The 17,325-nt window shown below is 47.4% G+C and overlaps 1 protein-coding gene across 1 annotated transcript in view; it reads right to left on the bottom strand.

Annotated features, from left to right (window-relative positions):
- Positions 1–52: 52 nt before the first annotated feature.
- The window catches only part of LOC102453021 (NACHT, LRR and PYD domains-containing protein 12-like), a 34,141-nt gene continuing 16,868 nt past the window's right edge, over positions 53–17,325 (bottom strand). Inside the window, exons 6-14 of the mRNA XM_006131661.4 lie at positions 16,570–16,659; positions 14,130–14,297; positions 13,335–13,505; positions 10,881–11,054; positions 9,959–10,123; positions 7,887–8,057; positions 7,136–7,306; positions 4,762–4,932; positions 53–2,759 (exon numbers count right to left, since the gene is read on the bottom strand). Of these exons, the coding sequence (XP_006131723.3) occupies positions 2,660–2,759; positions 4,762–4,932; positions 7,136–7,306; positions 7,887–8,057; positions 9,959–10,123; positions 10,881–11,054; positions 13,335–13,505; positions 14,130–14,297; positions 16,570–16,659 (1,381 nt within the window). The 3' untranslated portion in view covers positions 53–2,659. The remainder of the gene's footprint in view (positions 2,760–4,761; positions 4,933–7,135; positions 7,307–7,886; positions 8,058–9,958; positions 10,124–10,880; positions 11,055–13,334; positions 13,506–14,129; positions 14,298–16,569; positions 16,660–17,325) is intronic.

The raw sequence follows: 17,325 nt of genomic DNA, 5'->3' as shown, positions 1-17,325 counted from the left end.
CCAGTGATTTTTCACCCAAGCTCTGCAATGTGAGCAAGTGACTGTGGCCTAGTGGCAATCGAATAGCAAATGTGAAACTCTTTATTCTGAAAAGCAGCAATTATGTCACGTTTCTCTTTTCAGGTCCTTGCTCCTTTTGAAAGAGAGAAATGAATCCGTCAGGCCGCTGGGCAGGCTGCAGATGGCCATGTTTCTGAATCTCAAAGCAGTCAGCTAACTGCAGAAGTCAATTGCACGACAGGAGGAATATAATTAGCTCAGTGATTTCTTTCAGCTGCATCCATACTAGGAAACCTCAGTATTTATGAAGGCGCTTACATTCACTTTCACTGTTGAACTAATTCCAGAGTTCCCACAACAACACAAAAACAGCACAATAGTAATTCACAACTTGCCACCCCCGAGTGGAATTTCCAAACATTGCCATTTGAACACACTGCATTGGATAAAATAATACAAGAAACGTATTAGTTACAAAGAGATTTATGCTCATTGCTTGTACTCATTTAAAAAGTCAGAAATAGTTACACGGAAAAATAAATATAAAACATTTATTGATGCCTTAATTCACAAGCAATCTTACATTCAGAGCAGAGTCTTCTTGCCACTTGCTTCAGCAGCCTCACAAAACTGCCCACAAAAGCTCATGATACCATCTATGTTTTGTTAGTCTATAAAGTGCTACCAGACCATTTGCTTGCTGTTTTTTTTTCCTTAGGTTTAGAATCCATTCTCCCTAAAATCCAGTACATGCTGTCTTTGTCTTGTTGCTTCAAGTGCCATGAATGCAAAGGGCAGGAAAGGAGGCTGAAGTGCCTTGAGGTGTTTATTCCTTCTTTTTATAGTAACAGTCATGCTCCTGGAAAATATTTCCAGCTAAGATCCTAGAAACAAAACATCTGGGCTATGTCTAGACTGGCATGATTTTCCGGAAATGCTTTTAATGGAAAAGTTTTCCGTTAAAAGCATTTTCGGAAAAGAGTATCTAGATTGGCACAGACGCTTTTCCGCAAAAGCACTTTTTGCGGAAAAGCGTCCGTGCCAATCTAGACGCGCTTTTCCACAGAAAATCCCCGATCGTCATTTTCGTGATCGGGGCTTTTTTGCGGAAAACAAATTTCAGCTGTCTACACTGGCCCTTTTGTGCAAAAGTTTTGCGCAAAAGGGACTTTTGCCTGAACGGGAGCAGCATAGTATTTCCGCAAAAAGCACTGATTTCTTACAGTAGGAAGTCAGTGCTTTTGCAGAAATTCAAGCGGCCAGTGTAGACAGCTGGCAAGTTTTTCCGGAAAAGCGGTTGATTTTCCAGAAAAACTGGCCAGTCTAGACACAGCCCTGTGGAGAAGGATGTTCCCTGCTGCTTGTCCACACCTGATTGAGGTTTCTTTGGCTACTTTTCCTGTGTGATGATTCTGTTACCTGCTTAAATGCAAATTAAGCAGAGCACTCATGCCTTTGTTGCAGACAGACCTGTTTACCAATATCTGGTGTGATTTGGACCATGTGTTAATAGTATTATATAGGGGAATCTTATAACTTTACGTACAATGTTTCTATACATATTTTATCAGGGCAATATTGAGACCAGCAAATTATGTGTTTTCAAATCTCGCACCAGGCATACTATGCACAAAAATTACTGTAGCAGTGTGTATGTATATATGGGGGAGAACACAGGGGAACAGACTGTCATATTGGGGAAACTTTTTCCTGTTTGGTTAGAAGAATGGGCATAGAAATTGAAAAAAAAAATAACTTCCAGCTTTCAGCATTCTTAAGGTTTGTTGTGCAACTTGGTGAAACATACTGTAACACTGGCAAACATGTAATAAAACAAGTTTAGAAAAATATTTTTTATTAAAAATTCCTTCATATTGCAAGGCAAGAGACAACATTAAGACACAATTAATTCTCTGCAAATACACCAGCAACTTCTTTAAAAAAAAAAAAAAAAGCCAGAAAACCCCAATTTTTTGACAAGACGAGAATTCGAAGTTCAAGTTCCATTTTAAAAAAAGGAATCTGATAGGAAGGATAGGAAAGCACAGGTTGGCCCAGGCCATTTTGACTCTTTCCCTCTATGACAGCCATCCTCAATCTTCCCTTAAATTTGAAGACGAGATTCTATGTTTTACATTTTGTGGGTGAAGAATTGAAAATGTGAACCACACAATACTCAGCCCACTTCCTGCTGCTTGCCACATCCCTCTTCTCCACTCCTAGCCAACTTTGGCAGCCCCAGGGACCACAAAAATACCCACAACATATGCAGTGGGCAGCACCCCAACCAAAAGTTGTTGAGCAAAAAAAAAAAAAAAAAAAAAGCAGGGACATTTCCCCCACTCCCACCAGAATGCACAAGCACTGGCACACAAACGCTGGCACGGGCAAAATAGTGGCTACTCCGGCCACCTGACACTTCTTCCCTATGTTGCCAGCTGAAGAGAAAAAAAAGCAGTGAGTTACGCAACACACCGCGGGCCACACGTGGAGGTGCTGAGGACCGTATGCGGCCCACAGGCCACATATTGAGTAGCCCTGGCTTAATGTGTTCATGATGGCAGAGCTACCTTAAAAGAGGCAAGTCCCATCCCATGGTGCTGTCCCAGCTAGCAGGATCACAGGCAGGCCAGAGCAGTGTGGGTACATTGGCCCCTGCTTACCAGTTCTTCCATACATATATGACCATATCAGGTTTTCTCTTTTTCACAGCTTCTAGCTCTCTCTGTGTTTCTTCATTCACATTGACACTGCTCAAGCTGTGGGGGGAAACAAGTCAAGAAAAAATACTAAACCATTCCCAAGAGCACAGACCCTTTGAAGCAGGTAGCCACACACCACTGATTTCAGTGAAATCAGATCCAGAATGCACACGCCAGGCTATCGCAATCAATGTTCATACACAACTATCTGGGCTCATCTTCTTTCCCGACTGCACACATTTTTGATCCACCCCAGTAATCACCATCTGCGCTGGATTCCCTTTGGAGTCTGACTAGGTCTGCCTTTGCCTGCTGAAGAGGCTGCTGTTGAGCAAGAAGGGGAATTCTTAGCCACTTAGAGGGAGGGAGATGCCAGCATAGGAAATTTATATCAAGCAATAAAACAGACTTTGGGGAAATTATTTGTTCCTGAATTGTTATTGCTCTATACAAGTTCTTGTTTTAAATCTAAATAATTTTAAATGCTGTCATTATGGAGTTTGACCACAGGCTGTATACAGGAGATTAGGACTGCAAAAAGACCTGGATATTGTTCAAATGTATTTGCTATCCCAGTGCTCAACATAACTTACTTCCATGTTTTCATTCCATCAGTCTTATCTTCCTTCCTTGATTTCTGGTCCTTTTAGTTCTCTCTCTCTTAATAGATTGGCCTTTCCCCTTCAGGCCAATGGAATAGAAAGTTCAAAACATTCTCTCACATCAGTGGAGTTAAAACCCCAAACTGACTGGCTGGCACGAGATTTAAATGGTGCTTGAGCAAATACCCTGGTAGCTTTTATGAACCAAAAAGGTCATAAACGGCATTTAAAACTGCCTGACATTGTGCTGGAGGAAAAGTTGACTGAGGAGCCAGCTGAACTTTCCAAGCCTACCTACTAATTCCAACCCTGAAAGATAAACCACAGCAGCATCGATCTTCCATGTACTGTAGACGTGCCCTAAGAGCTACTGACTGGACAGCCAGCCAGCAGGCAAAGGAGTGAAGGAACCAGGGTTGCCCATCACAGGCAGAAAAAGAAGTTAAATATGAACAATTAGGTGTTCACTTTGTAACCTTTTCCTTTCTCTCTCTGTTTGACTTTGTCCCAACATTATTTGTTGAAATAGTGGTAAATTATAATTTGAGCAGAGAGTTATTCTAACTCAGTTGTGAAAGGGTCCCAGACTTGTATTCTCAATCATGTTTACTGAATAATCAACAAGATTCTAACATAAAACTACGCGGCCATTGGAGTGCTCAAGCAGCCACTTTATTGTCTTACTTTTAAGCTAGCTGAGCTTCATGAAAAATACATTTGTTGGTTTGGTGGCTAAAGCGAAAAAAAAGGTTCATTTTGAACCAAAACTGAACATTTTTAGTTTTTTCTTGATGAAACAAATCAAACAGCGTTTGCTGTGTGTCAAATGAAACAATTTATTTGACTCACAAAAACATGTGGAGGGTTTTTGTGTGGTTTGTTTAGCTTCCTTTCAAGTTATCTTTGTGCATTTATGTTTTACTTTGTTTTTAAGGGTTTTTTTTTAACCCTCTTAAGAAAACAATCAAATTTAGCTAAATTTCTAAATAAAATTGTTACAAAATGACAAGTCAAAAGCTTAGTCTCAAAATGATCATCCTTTTATGATACACAACCAGATTCAACCTCAATTTGATCCCAAAACAGCATTCTTCTGTGAATTTACTATTTGACCAAAAATGTCACCCAGCTCTACTATTAACCCAGCAGTGGCTCTTTCTTCTTCGCTCTGCAGAAGACTACGGCACCAGTTCTTGGGAGCATGCACAATAACGCTGTGACCCCAATGGAAAGAACTAAGAACCATACCACTATGGGCCAGATTTTCCAAAGAGCTCAGCGCCCACACTTGGGGCTGAAAGTTCAAGAGGACTGAAGTCTCATTTGCCCAGTGTGCTGAGCTCTTCTTAAAATCTGACTATAAATGTGGCAGTGGGAGCTACCGTGTGATGAGCACATTAGAAAAAGTGGCCCCACTTGAGAGGAACACCTGCTAAAAGAACACACCTCCAACTTACCCTAGTTTCTGTAGTTTGCAGTTTGGGTGTGTCAGTCCTTCACACACCTGTTTCACTCCTGAATTGTCCATTGTTTTCTCTCCCAGGATCAGCTCCGTCAGCGTCTGGTTGGTGCTTAGCACAGAGGCGAGATTCCCACAACAAGCTGCTGTGAAGCGGCAGCCAATCAGTCTGCAGGAGCCCGAGATATACAGCAATTAGTGACTGCTTATCTTTGCCCCACAGAATGAAGACAGACTAGGGCACTGTGAAGGGGCTTTGGGATTAGTCATAGATGCTCAGGCCACAGAAAGGGCCACTGGGACCTCCAGGATAGACCATCCCCCAAACGAGTCCTGTCTGAACTACAGCAGAGTTTCTAGAAAACACCGTCCACTCTTCATTTTCAAATTGGCAGTGACAGGGAATCCACCTCAACTCTTGGCAAATTGTTGCAGTGCTCAGCTGCTCTCCCTGAGCCCTATTTCCAGTCTGAATTTGTCGAGCTTCCACTTCCGACCAGTCGATCCTCTTACACTTTCCTCTGCTAGACTGAAGAGCCCATGAGCAAATAAATGTTCCCCAGGTAGTAGGGACGTCAAATCCCGTTTCATTGGTTAACAGGTTAAACATGATGGCTAACTGTTTAAAGAGGGGAAGATGAGGGGCCGCTCTAGCCCCACTGGGCTGGAGCAACACCCCTCATGTGGACAAGGACTGCTCCAGCCAGCTGGTCAGCACACCACCCAAGCCAGGCTCACCATGGACAGGCACTGCTCCAGCTGGTCAGAGCAACACTTGCCTGCATCGCACCACCCAGGCTGGGCCCACCATAGTGGGTGGGGAGCTGCTCCAGTTCCTACTGGGTAACTGGAACCAGTAAGTCTCACCCATTAAAACCACGTAGATATTAGTAGAGTGTCAACTCTTATTCTTTTCTGTCCTCAGCTGAAGAGACTGAGCTCTGTCACTAGATGGCAGCATTTTCCAACCCTTGAATTATTCTCATGGCTCTTCTCTGAAGCCTCATCAATTTGGCAACATGTTTCTTGGGCACCAGAACTAGACACAATATGCCAAATATGGAGGTAACATAACCTCTCTGCTATTATGCAGGTGTCTTTGGTTTAAATATCCACAGCTCAGGTTAGCCCTCTTGGCCACAGCTTCACGCTGGGTGCTCATGTTTGCCTGTTTATATATATATATATATATATATATACACACACACACACACACTTTCAGAGTCACTGCTTCCCAGGACAGGGCCCCCTTCCTGCACCTGTGGCCTCCATGTGTTGCTCCTAGAGAGACACGTTTCTAGTTGTCTGTGCTAAGACGTACACATTGTTCACTTGTGTCCAATTTACCCAGCAATACCGATCACTCTGAAGCAGTGATGTGTGCTCTACCTCTCTACTCTGTTTCCGTTCTTGTAATGTTTGTGTCATCTGTAAACTTAGACCAGTGATACTGTGTTTTCTTCCAGGTCATTGATCAAAATGTTAGAAGACAGGGGGCCAAGCCCCAATCCCGTGGGACTCCCACAGAAACTCACCCTCTCAAATAAAACCTTGCAAGCCCCCAAGGGAATACATTACCATGTGGCTGTGTTGTAGCAGTGGCTGTGTATTCTGTATGTGACTGTTCAGACGAGTTGAAAGGAAAGGTGGATTGAGGAGCTATATCTAGTGGGTGGAATTCTCCTAACAAGATGTAATGACCTGCCTGTTCCCTACTGAGCACACAGCCACCTAGGATGAAGTGAAGGGAGAGAGCAAAGACCTAGATTAGCAACACACCAGTAGGGGGCACTGTGTGACTCAGAATGACAAGGAAAGAGACATGAGAACCCAGGCACAGAGATGCGCAAGCTGGGAAAGAGAGCTGGACAGTGAGCCTGAGGTGAGCAGCACACAGCAATGGGAGAAAACCTGATAGCAGCGTCCTGAGGCTCTGAGCGAGGATGCTGGGGAGAAATGTAGCAACTGATCAGGGAAGCAGGCTGGGCTGGTGACAGGAGGACAATACAGAGGACCCCCGAAGACAGCGGTGATAATAGGGCTGAGCTAGAGCCCATAGGGCCATGAGAAGGATGGGCCAGAACATGCACAGGGTGAGGCTGGCTCCCAGTGACACACTTTCTGGCTGGCCTGTGTTACCCATAGCTGCGAGGGGTTGGGGAGTGCTGCAGCTTTAGCCCAAAATGACTGGGGATGAGCAGGGGGAGTCCTAGCCCTGTTGTGGGGCTGTTAGTTTTTCAGATGCATTGTTTGCAGCCAGTCTGGGAGAAGAGAGCCGTGTTGCATTTTTGTTCTCGGTAAATGGAGTGCAACTCACAACACCTTCCTGTTAACAGGCCCAGACGGAAGGGACCCAACCAGCTGGTACTCACTGCAGTGTCTGTAATCTGCAGGTTGGATATTTTAATCCGTCACACAGCAGCTGCACTCCGGAATCTCCTAGGTTGTTCCATTTGATGACGAGCTCCATCAGGGCCTGGCTGGTGCTGAGGATGGAGGACAGATCCCCACAAGAAGCAGCTGTGAGGTCACAATACCCCAATCTGTAGGATACGAAGCAATATGGAGAGAAAAATGGTGGCCTGCGTATGCCCTGTTCTCTGCATTTACCCTCCTAGAAGCAACTCCAAAGCAGGAGGGGGGACCTCCGGCCTGCAGGCTGCACATGGTTTGTCAGGCTTAGCTGCTGGTGGGCCATGAGATGGTTTATTTACTTGAGTGTCTGCAGGCACGGAGCCCATTGGCCACAGTTTGCTGTTTCTGGCCATGGGGATGTACCGGATATGGCATGGGCCAGGCCACTGCTTTCCACAGCTAGTAAAGCCAGTAGCTCCATGGCTGGGACATTCACCTGGCCTGTCGGAAGCCCAGCTCCATCTCTTCAAAAAATAGGCAAAACAGTAACTTTAATCTGTGTCTCCCTCATCTAAGGTGAGGGCCCTAACTAGTGGGATATTCTCAGTCTCTCTCGCTCGTGTTATCACAGTGGAAAACGGGGGGTGGAGGGGATGGGATATAGTTCCCTGCATCTGTCAGTAGTACTGATGCCACAGCACACACAGCCCAAGTCACTACCGCACATCGTCAGTACACGCAGACTGAGGGAAAGCAGCTGTTACTCGCCCCAGTTTCTGCAGTTTGCAGTGGGGATGTTTCAGTCCCTCGCACAGCAGCTGCACGCCGGAATCGCCCAGTTTGTTATCGGACAGTTCTAGCTCTGTCAGGAACTGGCTGGTGCGCAGAATACTGGCGAGATCCCCACAGCAAGCAGCTGTGAGCCTGCAACTCCCCAGCCTGCAAGAGACAAACACAGAGAGGAGTGTGATCATTGGTTTCCTCCCTGCTGGCTGGGATTCCCTCACTGCGATGAGCGTCTGCCTGGAATGGGGATCATTTCCATTCTGGAAGGAGGGCTGGCTGGCTCCTGCCATATGTGCTGCAAGTTAAATATTCAGGGGCTAGGGTCATCCCAAGTCTCAGTGAGTAAAGGGGGGATTCTGGCTTCCTTCGCACTCTCCTTGAACAGGTGCTCAGGGCAGGGCTATCAAAATGAGTGTGGGGGAGCCAATGGGAGCAGAACAGCTGTGGGTTGAGGTGGCTGCAAATCCATGCTGAGTGAGTCTCACGCTGGGTGGTTTACGTTTTGCTGTGTTTTGCTTTGCTGGCTGAAATCTGCTTGTGCTGAAGCAGCCTTCCTGATTTCCTGTCTTGCTGCCGTACGGTGCAAGGACCATGGTACCACCCTGCACCCTGGTGGATTATGGAAGGGGGCTGTTTGCCCCTTACTAACACTCAGTGTTGGCTGGCTAACCCCAGTACCAAGAGGAGGAGGAAGAGTCCATGAGAAATCAGATCCCTGAGACGGACAGCCCCCAGGAGAGAGGCCAGCACTCCAAGTCAGTCTGACTGACAGGGTGGGCAGATTAATGAGGGAGTCAGGAGGCTGGAGGAGGGGAAATTATCCTGTTCTCCATGTGAGCTGGATTTGCTTGGGTCAGACAGAGCAGGGACCCACTAAGGAGACAGGAGGGGCCCAAGCTGAGCTGGAGAGCAGGGCTGTGCCAGCAGGCGACACAGAGGCAGATCCTGTGTTGGGAGCAGGGCTGCAGCCACCACAGTGCAGAGAGTTGATTGAGCCTATGCTGACAGTAAGGCTGCCACCGCAGAGCTAGCGAGGCTAAAGCAGCAGCCTGGGAGCTGGAGGAAGAGTAGCAGTGAGTGGAGTTGGGGTTGGAGCAGCCTGAAGCTGGGTGTGGTGAGCCTCTGGGGAAACTGAGTAGGGCTGTGGGCCCAGTGGTCTAAGTGCCACCACATGGGACAGTGAACCACACCCAGTAGGTGTGTGGGTTACATCCTGTCCCCCCTACTGGCACTGACACTACTTATAGACAGAGCAAGTAATCTGCTCCACAGCCTTAGCTACCAGCCAGCTGCATTTTAGCTCATGCAGTAGCAGCTCATACACTAAGGTCCAGAAGTCCCCGGTTTGGTTCCACCTGTCAGCATTACGCAGCCTACTGCAGTTCGGAAGGAAAAATATCAGATGCACACCAAGAAACGGGATAACTGACTCACTGGCAGTGGTACAAGAAAGGAGCTGCGGGTTGGAGTGGTCACAAACTGAACACAAGTAAACAAACTCTGAGGGCACCCCGTCCGCAGCCAGTACTCCTGCTCTGCTCAGAGGAAGGGAAGCCAACAGGAGTGTTTGCTCCTGTCAGCTTCCCGCTGTGGGTATGACAGGGAAACTCAAGTTAAGGTCTGGCAGCTCCAACTCCATCATTAACTCGCTGGATTTGTGCATCTTAATTTAACTTCTCCTGTAGGGTAGACCTGGCCTTGGGAATCCCCATCCTTGTGAGTTTTTAAGAGTAGGTGAGACAAACACCTGTCTGGACTGGGCTAAATTTACTTAATCCTGCCTCAGCCTAGGGGGATGGATTCAATGACCTTCCAAGGTCCCTTCCAGCCCCACATTTCTCTGGTTGCAAATGACAAGCGTGACTCCAGCTGCAGATCTATGAGTGTCTATTTTTTCCCCAACCCGTGCAGAAGAGAAGCCAGTTCCCAGAATGGCTGGATTCCCCTGAGGGGCAGGTTCTGGGGCTGGTGGGAGCAAGCAGAGTTCTGCAAACCCAGCAGCCAGAGCAGCCGTGCCAGCAGCCACAGACTGGAGGAGACCAGCCAGTACGTACAGTAATTGTTGCACTTTGCAGCTGGGCTGGGCCAGTCCTTCACACAGCAGCTGCATTCCGGCGTCTCTCAGCTTCGTGCCCCACAGGTTCAGCTCTGTCAGGGCCTGGCTGAGGCCAGAGGAGAGGAACCCACATGCAGCAGCTGAGAGGCTGCACCACTCCAACCTGAAGAGAGAAAGGAAAATGACTCACTTCTGACCATGCCCCCTGCTCTCCTCCCCGACGGTGAAGCCTGTCCAGCAGCACGTGAGGCTTCAAAGCACCACACCCTGCTCACAGGGCAGGAGGAGATGTCACACACTCCTCCACCCCCAGGCCCTGATTGGCCTGGAGGCGGGGGAGCATGCAAAGTTTCCTCTGTCCTCCTTCCTCCCCCCGGCCTGCCAGGCGCTCACAGCTCTTCAAAGTGCCCTATGCTCATGCAGGGTGGGGGCAGGGTGAAGGGAGCTTTGCACAGCTCCCTTGCCCCCAGGGCAATCAGGGCTTGGGGGCAGGGGAGCATGTGAAGCCTCTTCCCGCCCTGCCAGGGGCATGAGTGCCTAGTGCGGGGGAGGGCAAAGGGGCTCCCCCACCCCCAAACCAATTATGGTTTGGGGGTGGGGAATCCCAGAAGCAGTCTAGCCCCACCCCTTCTGCTTCAGGCCCCACCCACCAATGACAGGCAGCAGCAGCTGCAGCAAAAGGAGGCTGGTTTTGACATTCACTCTGCGGGTGTTTTAGGGGCAGAGTTTTCAGCAAGTTCGGCATCTAACAGAAAAGTAACTAGACAAAAACGTGCCATAATGGAGCAGCTGGGGGCTGAGCTCTTTTGAAAATCTGGCCTTAAGTCCCCAGAACCTAACAGGACTTGCGTAGGGTGACTGCCCTGAAAGAAAAAGAAACAGGCCCTGACAATCCACAGAGGAGACCAAACGTGACTTACTCCAGTCTCTGTAAGTGGCAGTTCGCATGTTTCAGTCCCTCACACAGCAGCTGAACTCCAACGTCTCCCAGAGAAAAATTATAACTGAGGTCCAGCTCTGTCAGGTGCTGGCTGGTGCTGAGAACAGTGGAGAGATCCCCAAAGCACTCACCCGAGAGGTTGCAAAATCTCAACCTGCAGGAGAGAGAAAAGCCTGGCAGATCCATCACGGGCTCATCACAGCAGTTTGAAGAAGTGGCCCTGTCCACTGGCTCCTTTCCCTGACCTATCAACATCAAGAGTGAGCCAGAAATCTGCCCTAGATTCAGCCGCAAGCCCCATCCAATGAGAAGTAGGTTAGAATGTGACTTCCTGCAGTAGCACTGCTGCTTGCACTATAAAGATGGAGAGAGAAAAAGTGAAGCTTCAAGGAAGGCTCTAGGGAAGGGTTAGGAGGAAGATGGAAGGAGAAGATTAGAAGGTGAGAAATGTCAAAAGAGAAGTTAATTGGGGGGTAAAAACAGATACTACCAAACAATGAGGAGTAAGACAGAGAGACAAGGAAAGAAAACATTCAAGCAGAGAGAAACTAAAAGTAGCAAAGCGAAGACCTAGGGAAGGTGGGACCACGATCGGTGCTGAGAGCCTGTGATTGTGCAGAAGCCTGGTGGGGGCAGAGGCTCCCAATGCAGATTGTGGCCCCACCTCCGAGCCTGGGAATCCCAGCTGTGGGAGGCGGGGCCAGGATTGCCACTCCGGTCATGTCAGAAGCCTAGAAGCCTAGTAGGGGCGGGGGGAGTGGCTGGGAGGCGGGGCGTGATTGGCGCTGGGAGTTCTCTACAATATTTCAGCTGCAGGATAAAAAGGAGTTCTTCTAAATTCTTCTATAGCCTTAGCTTTAGAGGGATAGAAAACAATGAAAATAGCATGCACATTTGCACAATTACTTCTAAGCCTCTTTCCATAGAGATGGTGTAGGATGAAGACTGTTTATAATAAAGTTAAGTATTAAACATAGTATGTGTGTTCGTGGCAATGCGCCTGTGCTCCAGCCCAGCAACCAAGAACAAAAAAAGAACCAGTGAGACACAGTCACTGACTGACCACAGCCACGAGTATTTTGCTTCTCAAGCACTTCCTTGCTGTATGGCCATCACAGATCTTAGTGGTTTCTCTTTCTTGTGACAGATGTTGCAAGGGGGAAAAGGAACCCAAGTGTCCATGCTGAGAACACTTGAGCAGGAACAGAGGTCTTAACAAAGAATTCTTTCATGCCTGCTCCTTGGCTATGGATGAGACCAAGAATTCCTCTTTCTCTTCTTTCAGTGCTAAATCTATGTAGTTAGATTCGGCTGCATACAGCCTATAGGTGTGCAGCCACCACCAGAGCAACTGTCCGACCCACAGCATCCCTGCAGCAAAGCTAGGGCCCTGGTAAGGAGGCTGGGGACTCACGAGGAACAGCCTGTGACCTGTCCTTACATTCCAGAAATGCTGTTTGGGAGGCCCCCTGCCACAGAGCAGGGTGACACGTTTTCCTTGAACTGTTCCCATTTTTCCTTATTCCTTTTAAAATCAATCTGCTGTTCAATAAATTGTGTTTGTGTTGAACTGTACATAACCATCAGTGAGTCAGGGAAACATCCAGGGCAGAGACACCCTAGCCCAGGACAACCCAGTAGGCAAGAAGAGCAAAACGGCAGCGGAAAAAAGAGCCACACCAGAATTTTTGTTGAGCGAGCAAAAAAAAAAAAGGAACCATGGCCGCACACCAAAGGGTTAAGCCACCCACCCACCAGACTCCAGAGTCATTGAAGAAGAAAAAAAGACACAGCCCCTTTAAGGCAAGAGGAGTTTTCCTTTTTGGCTCCAGCAGTTTTCCATCAGTTGCCACCATCTTGCAGTGGCCATCTTGCTAAACAGACGGCTCCCCAGCACCCAGTAAGACCAGGGAGACGGGGACCAGGGGCCATTGGTGGAGCTGCAGGGGCGGCTTTGTGAGCTGCACGGGGGTGGCTGAAGAGCCGCATGCAGCTCGCGTGCCACAGGTTGGCCACCCCTGCCCTAGCCTCTGTGCTAGGTGACCACAACAAGGTTAGGGGTTGAGCCCCCAGGAATCCTGGGCCCAGCCTTGTTGGGGTTACAAGGAGTCTGCCACACAGGAGAGTGGAAGGGGAACCCTCAAGGTTAGGGAGGCCTCTGGATGAAGGAAGGACTCAGATTCTTTCACAAGCCCATTTCACTGGGATACTGCAGAAGCCAGAAAAGTTCCTCTCAAAAGCAGGACTATTCCACCACATACACAAGGGTCCTTATGGGTAGCAGCTCCTTCTTGCTCTCACATGCTTGGGGGAGGGGAGAGAGCATCCCCCACTGAGGCTTTTGACCTCACCATGTACCTGCAGGAAGCTTGTCCACTCCCAATTCATGCTTCCTGCCATGGGCTTTGCATAAAGCAAATGCGTCAACACTTACACTAGTCTCTGTAGTTTGCAGTTTGGCTGTTTCAGCCCTTCACACAGCAGTTGTATTCCCAGGGCTCCCAGCTGATTACCGCTCAAATTCAGATGGCTCAGCCACTGGTTGGTGCTGAGTACAGACGAGAGCTCCCCACAACCGGCAGCTGAGAGTTTACAAGCCTTCAGGCTGCAAGAGACAGATGCACAGATGAGGGAATGAGCATGTCTGTCTATCCAGTCCTCCCCTCTCAGTGGCCATGCCAGCGAGGAAAGCCAAGAACCAGAGCTCTCCTGACAATCTAAGGGTTTCCAATGTATCCATAAAGAAACACATGGAGCCTGGAGTGAAAAATGAAAAATAGGGGAGCTATGTAGGAAGCCAGCTGGAAATTTTAGTTTCTCTTTCTTGCAGATTAAAAGTCTCAATGCACTAAAAAGAAATATCCCTCAGATCAAGGAGTCTATGACCAAAAAAGACAAATTGAAGGTACATTGTCTTTTTCCATCCACCAACTGCATCTACACCAGGGGGTCAATTTTTTAAATTTTTTTATTTGTATTGACTTTTTCACTTCTCTGGGCCAGGTAGCTATGTTCAGCTAAATTTTAAGTGTAGACCAGGCCTGCCACATGAGGGCTAGAGATCCTCATGGGCTAGAGTTAATCCAACCCTGTCCACTACTATGGGTCTTTTTTGCAATACAGACCCCCCCACACACACACCTTCATGTACCTGCAGCAAGCCAACATCTTACACCGACCTCACCTTTCATAGAGTTCTTTACAGAAAACAATACTTGTGCATACTCACTCCAATTTCTGCAGCTTGCAGTTTGCACGTTTCAGTCCCTCACACAGCAGCTTCACTCCTGAGTCTCCCAGACTGTTTCCTGCCAGGTTCAACTCCACCAAGGTCTGCTTGGTGACAAGAGAAGCAAGATCCTCACCACAAGCAGCTGTCAAACGGCAATCACAAAGCCTGCCAGAGATAGATACACAGAGAGGAAAAGGCTCTGTCTGTCCAGTCCCCTCCATGGGTTTCTAGAAAGGCTCTGTCATGGGGTGGGAGGACTGGATCACACAGCTAGAGTAATGGATGGTGGGGACCAGATGACCATCTGCATCTGTATCTCTCATTGATCTTGTAGTCCTCACAGGAGCATTTTCCATCCCTAAGCAGACACGCTTGGTTGTCCGCTAAATAGAAACTTTATTATAAGTGAGGCAAGGAAAGCTAATAAAAGGTTTTGTTTTTGCTTTTTTAGTAGTTTGCATTTAACATGGTACTGTATTTACTTCTGCAGCTATAGTAAAATGGGACTAACTGAACCCGCTACTAGGGTATGTCTACACTACCCTCCTAGTTCGAACTAGGAGGGTAATGTAGGCATACCTCTAGACTGGTGGTGGGGCGGGGTTGTACATGGGACAATGTGTAGAGCCTTGTGTGGATACAAAATTTGTATCCGGGGCCACATCTGTATCTGCAAAAATTAGCTACAGATGGCAGCATTGACATCCGTGGGCAGAGGTGGACACCTGTGGATAAAAAGCAGATATCTGCAAATTTGCAGGGCTCTAGCCATGTGGTTTTTGGGGTGTGGGGAACGTAGGGATGCAGGAGAGGAGGGAGATGTGGGAGGAAGAAGGAAGATGTGCTGCAGTGAACTGGGTAAATTTCAAACAATGGCAATTTGTTCTTGTAGCTGGAGCAGAGAAATGTCAAATGGTAAAAGAAAGTCACACCCCCAGCTTTCTAGCACCGTTGCCTCTAAATAGCTGGGAGGGACAGTCATGACTGGTACTGAAGGTGTCCTGGAGCCAGCTCAATATCCTCCAGCAAACAGCTCCCAGCTTCAGTCAGGCAACAGGCTCTGCAGATTCCCAGAGCTTTTTAGTCCAGTAGAAAGAGGCATAACAAGAACCAGTGGCAGGAAATTAAAGCCAGACACATTTACATTAGAAATGAGGTACACCTGTCTTACAGAGAGGGCATTTAGCCACTGGAACCAAACTACCAAGGCAGGCGGTAGAATCTCCATCTCTAGATGTCTTCAGATCCAGACTGGAGGCCTTTCTGAAAGATGCTTTAGTCTAACACAAGTTACTGGACTTAGAGCCGGGGTAACTAGGTGAAAGGTAATGGTCTGTGTTTATATTAAGTCAGACTAAAAGATGTAATGGTCCCTTTTGGCCTTACAATCTATGAATGGATTTGTAGCCTGGTCCCTTTTGGGAAGTGTGTGTGTGTGTGTGTGTGTGTGTGTGTGTGTGTGTGTGTGTGTGTGTGTGTGTGTGTGTGTGTGTGTGTGTGTGTGTGTGTGTGTGTGTGTGTGTGTGTGTGTGTGTGTGTGTGTGTGCGCGCGCGTGTTTCCATCACGGAATTCCATTAGGCCATAGGGATCTGGAAACAGCAAAACAATGTTCCATTTCATTCTTTTCTGTGCTGCACTTCTATTCCCTAGTCCTCAGCCACTGTCCGTCATGGCTTTGTCACCTTTCTGTTGGTTTGCCACATTGCATTCTTGGGATGGAACAGGCACCCCACGCTGCTGGCAGCAGATCACTCCTGACATTACAAAGGACAAAGTGAGCATGTCATTATGATGCTCCAGCAACTCAGTTGGCTTCCCCTTCCCTGTCACTCCAAATTCAAAGGCCTGGCACTAACTTGCAATGCCACGAAGTGGTCCCAATCTGACATGTGCACCAGAAAACTCCACATTTCAACTTGCGCCAGTGTGACTGAACTAGAAGCAGCAATCATGCAGCACACTTGTTTTCTTTTGGATGGATGCAGTGCATTATAAACAGTGAGTAGTCCTTTGGCACCTTAGAGACTAACCCCCCCCCCCCCCCCCCCCCCCCCCCAAAAAAAGGATCATGAGCTTTTATGAATAAAGCCCACTTCCTCAGATGAGTTGGAATGGAAATAACAAGAATCCAAGATCTATAGACCAGCAAAAGCATTAACCTGTCAACTGTAGGACCCGTGTTAATGAATTTCCTTGGCCACTCTTCATGCCCTGGTCTCTCAGCAGCATCTGTTGGTAAGGTAATTAGTTTTGCATCAGTCGGCTGACTAAGCTAACCCCATATATGTTAACAGCAAATTTGAACATGGTTGTCAGAAGTTACACAATTCTGTGTGGTTGCTGTACCAGCCATGTTGAAGAGCTGCATTGCTGTAGAAGTCCTGGGATAGCAGTAGTAATAAGAGAAATTTTTAAAAGGAAAGAATAATTACTTACTCTAGTTTCTTTAATTTACAGTATGGATCTTTCAGTGCTTGACAGAGCAGGTAAATGGGTGAATGCTTTGGCTTATCCTCATGATGTTTCCTTAAAAAAAGAGAATAGAAAAATGTTATGTAGTTCTCTGAAGACAGAATTTAATTCCATTTCCTGAACATTGAAATAGCTTCCTGGACAGTGTGATCATAAATAACACATGGGCTGTTTTGCAGTTACAGTTAGTAGTAAAGCCCCCAATTCAAAATTACATCTAGTGTTCTGAGGCTATGTCTACAATACAAAGGTTGTTTTTCTTAAAAAACAGCCGTTTTTCTGAAAAAAATTCACTTACGTCCACACTGCAATCATGTTTTTTGAAGAAAAAAAAAAAAAGTGAAAGAACGGGCGGGGGCGGGGGGGGGGGGTTTCTGACATTGGTGAACCTCTTTCTATGAGGAAGAAGCCTTTTTCCAAAAGAGCTCTTTCAGAAAAAGGAGTGTGTGGACGGGAAAGAGGGAGTTCTTTCGAAAGAGAGGAAAGAGGAAAAAGCACAGGTGCCTTGGTGGCCGCTGTAATCACTGCTGTCCATAGTAATCACAGCTTAAATGCAAGAGAGCATCCATTCAGTATAAATGCTATCTTTCGAAAAAGCAGATTGCTTTTTCGATGCGCTTTGGCAGTTCAGACCCTCTTTCAGAAGAAGTTCTTTGAAAAGATCTCTTCCAGAAAAGCTTCTCCCAAAAGAAGCCTGCAGCCTAGATGTAACCTGAGATG

Source organism: Pelodiscus sinensis, chromosome 5 (assembly GCF_052426305.1).
Source record: "Pelodiscus sinensis isolate ZL-2025 chromosome 5, ASM5242630v1, whole genome shotgun sequence".
Classification (NCBI taxonomy): Eukaryota; Metazoa; Chordata; order Testudines; family Trionychidae; genus Pelodiscus; species Pelodiscus sinensis.
The sequence above is the reverse complement of the archived record's forward strand: the minus strand, read 5'-3'. Positions and strand labels throughout refer to the sequence as shown.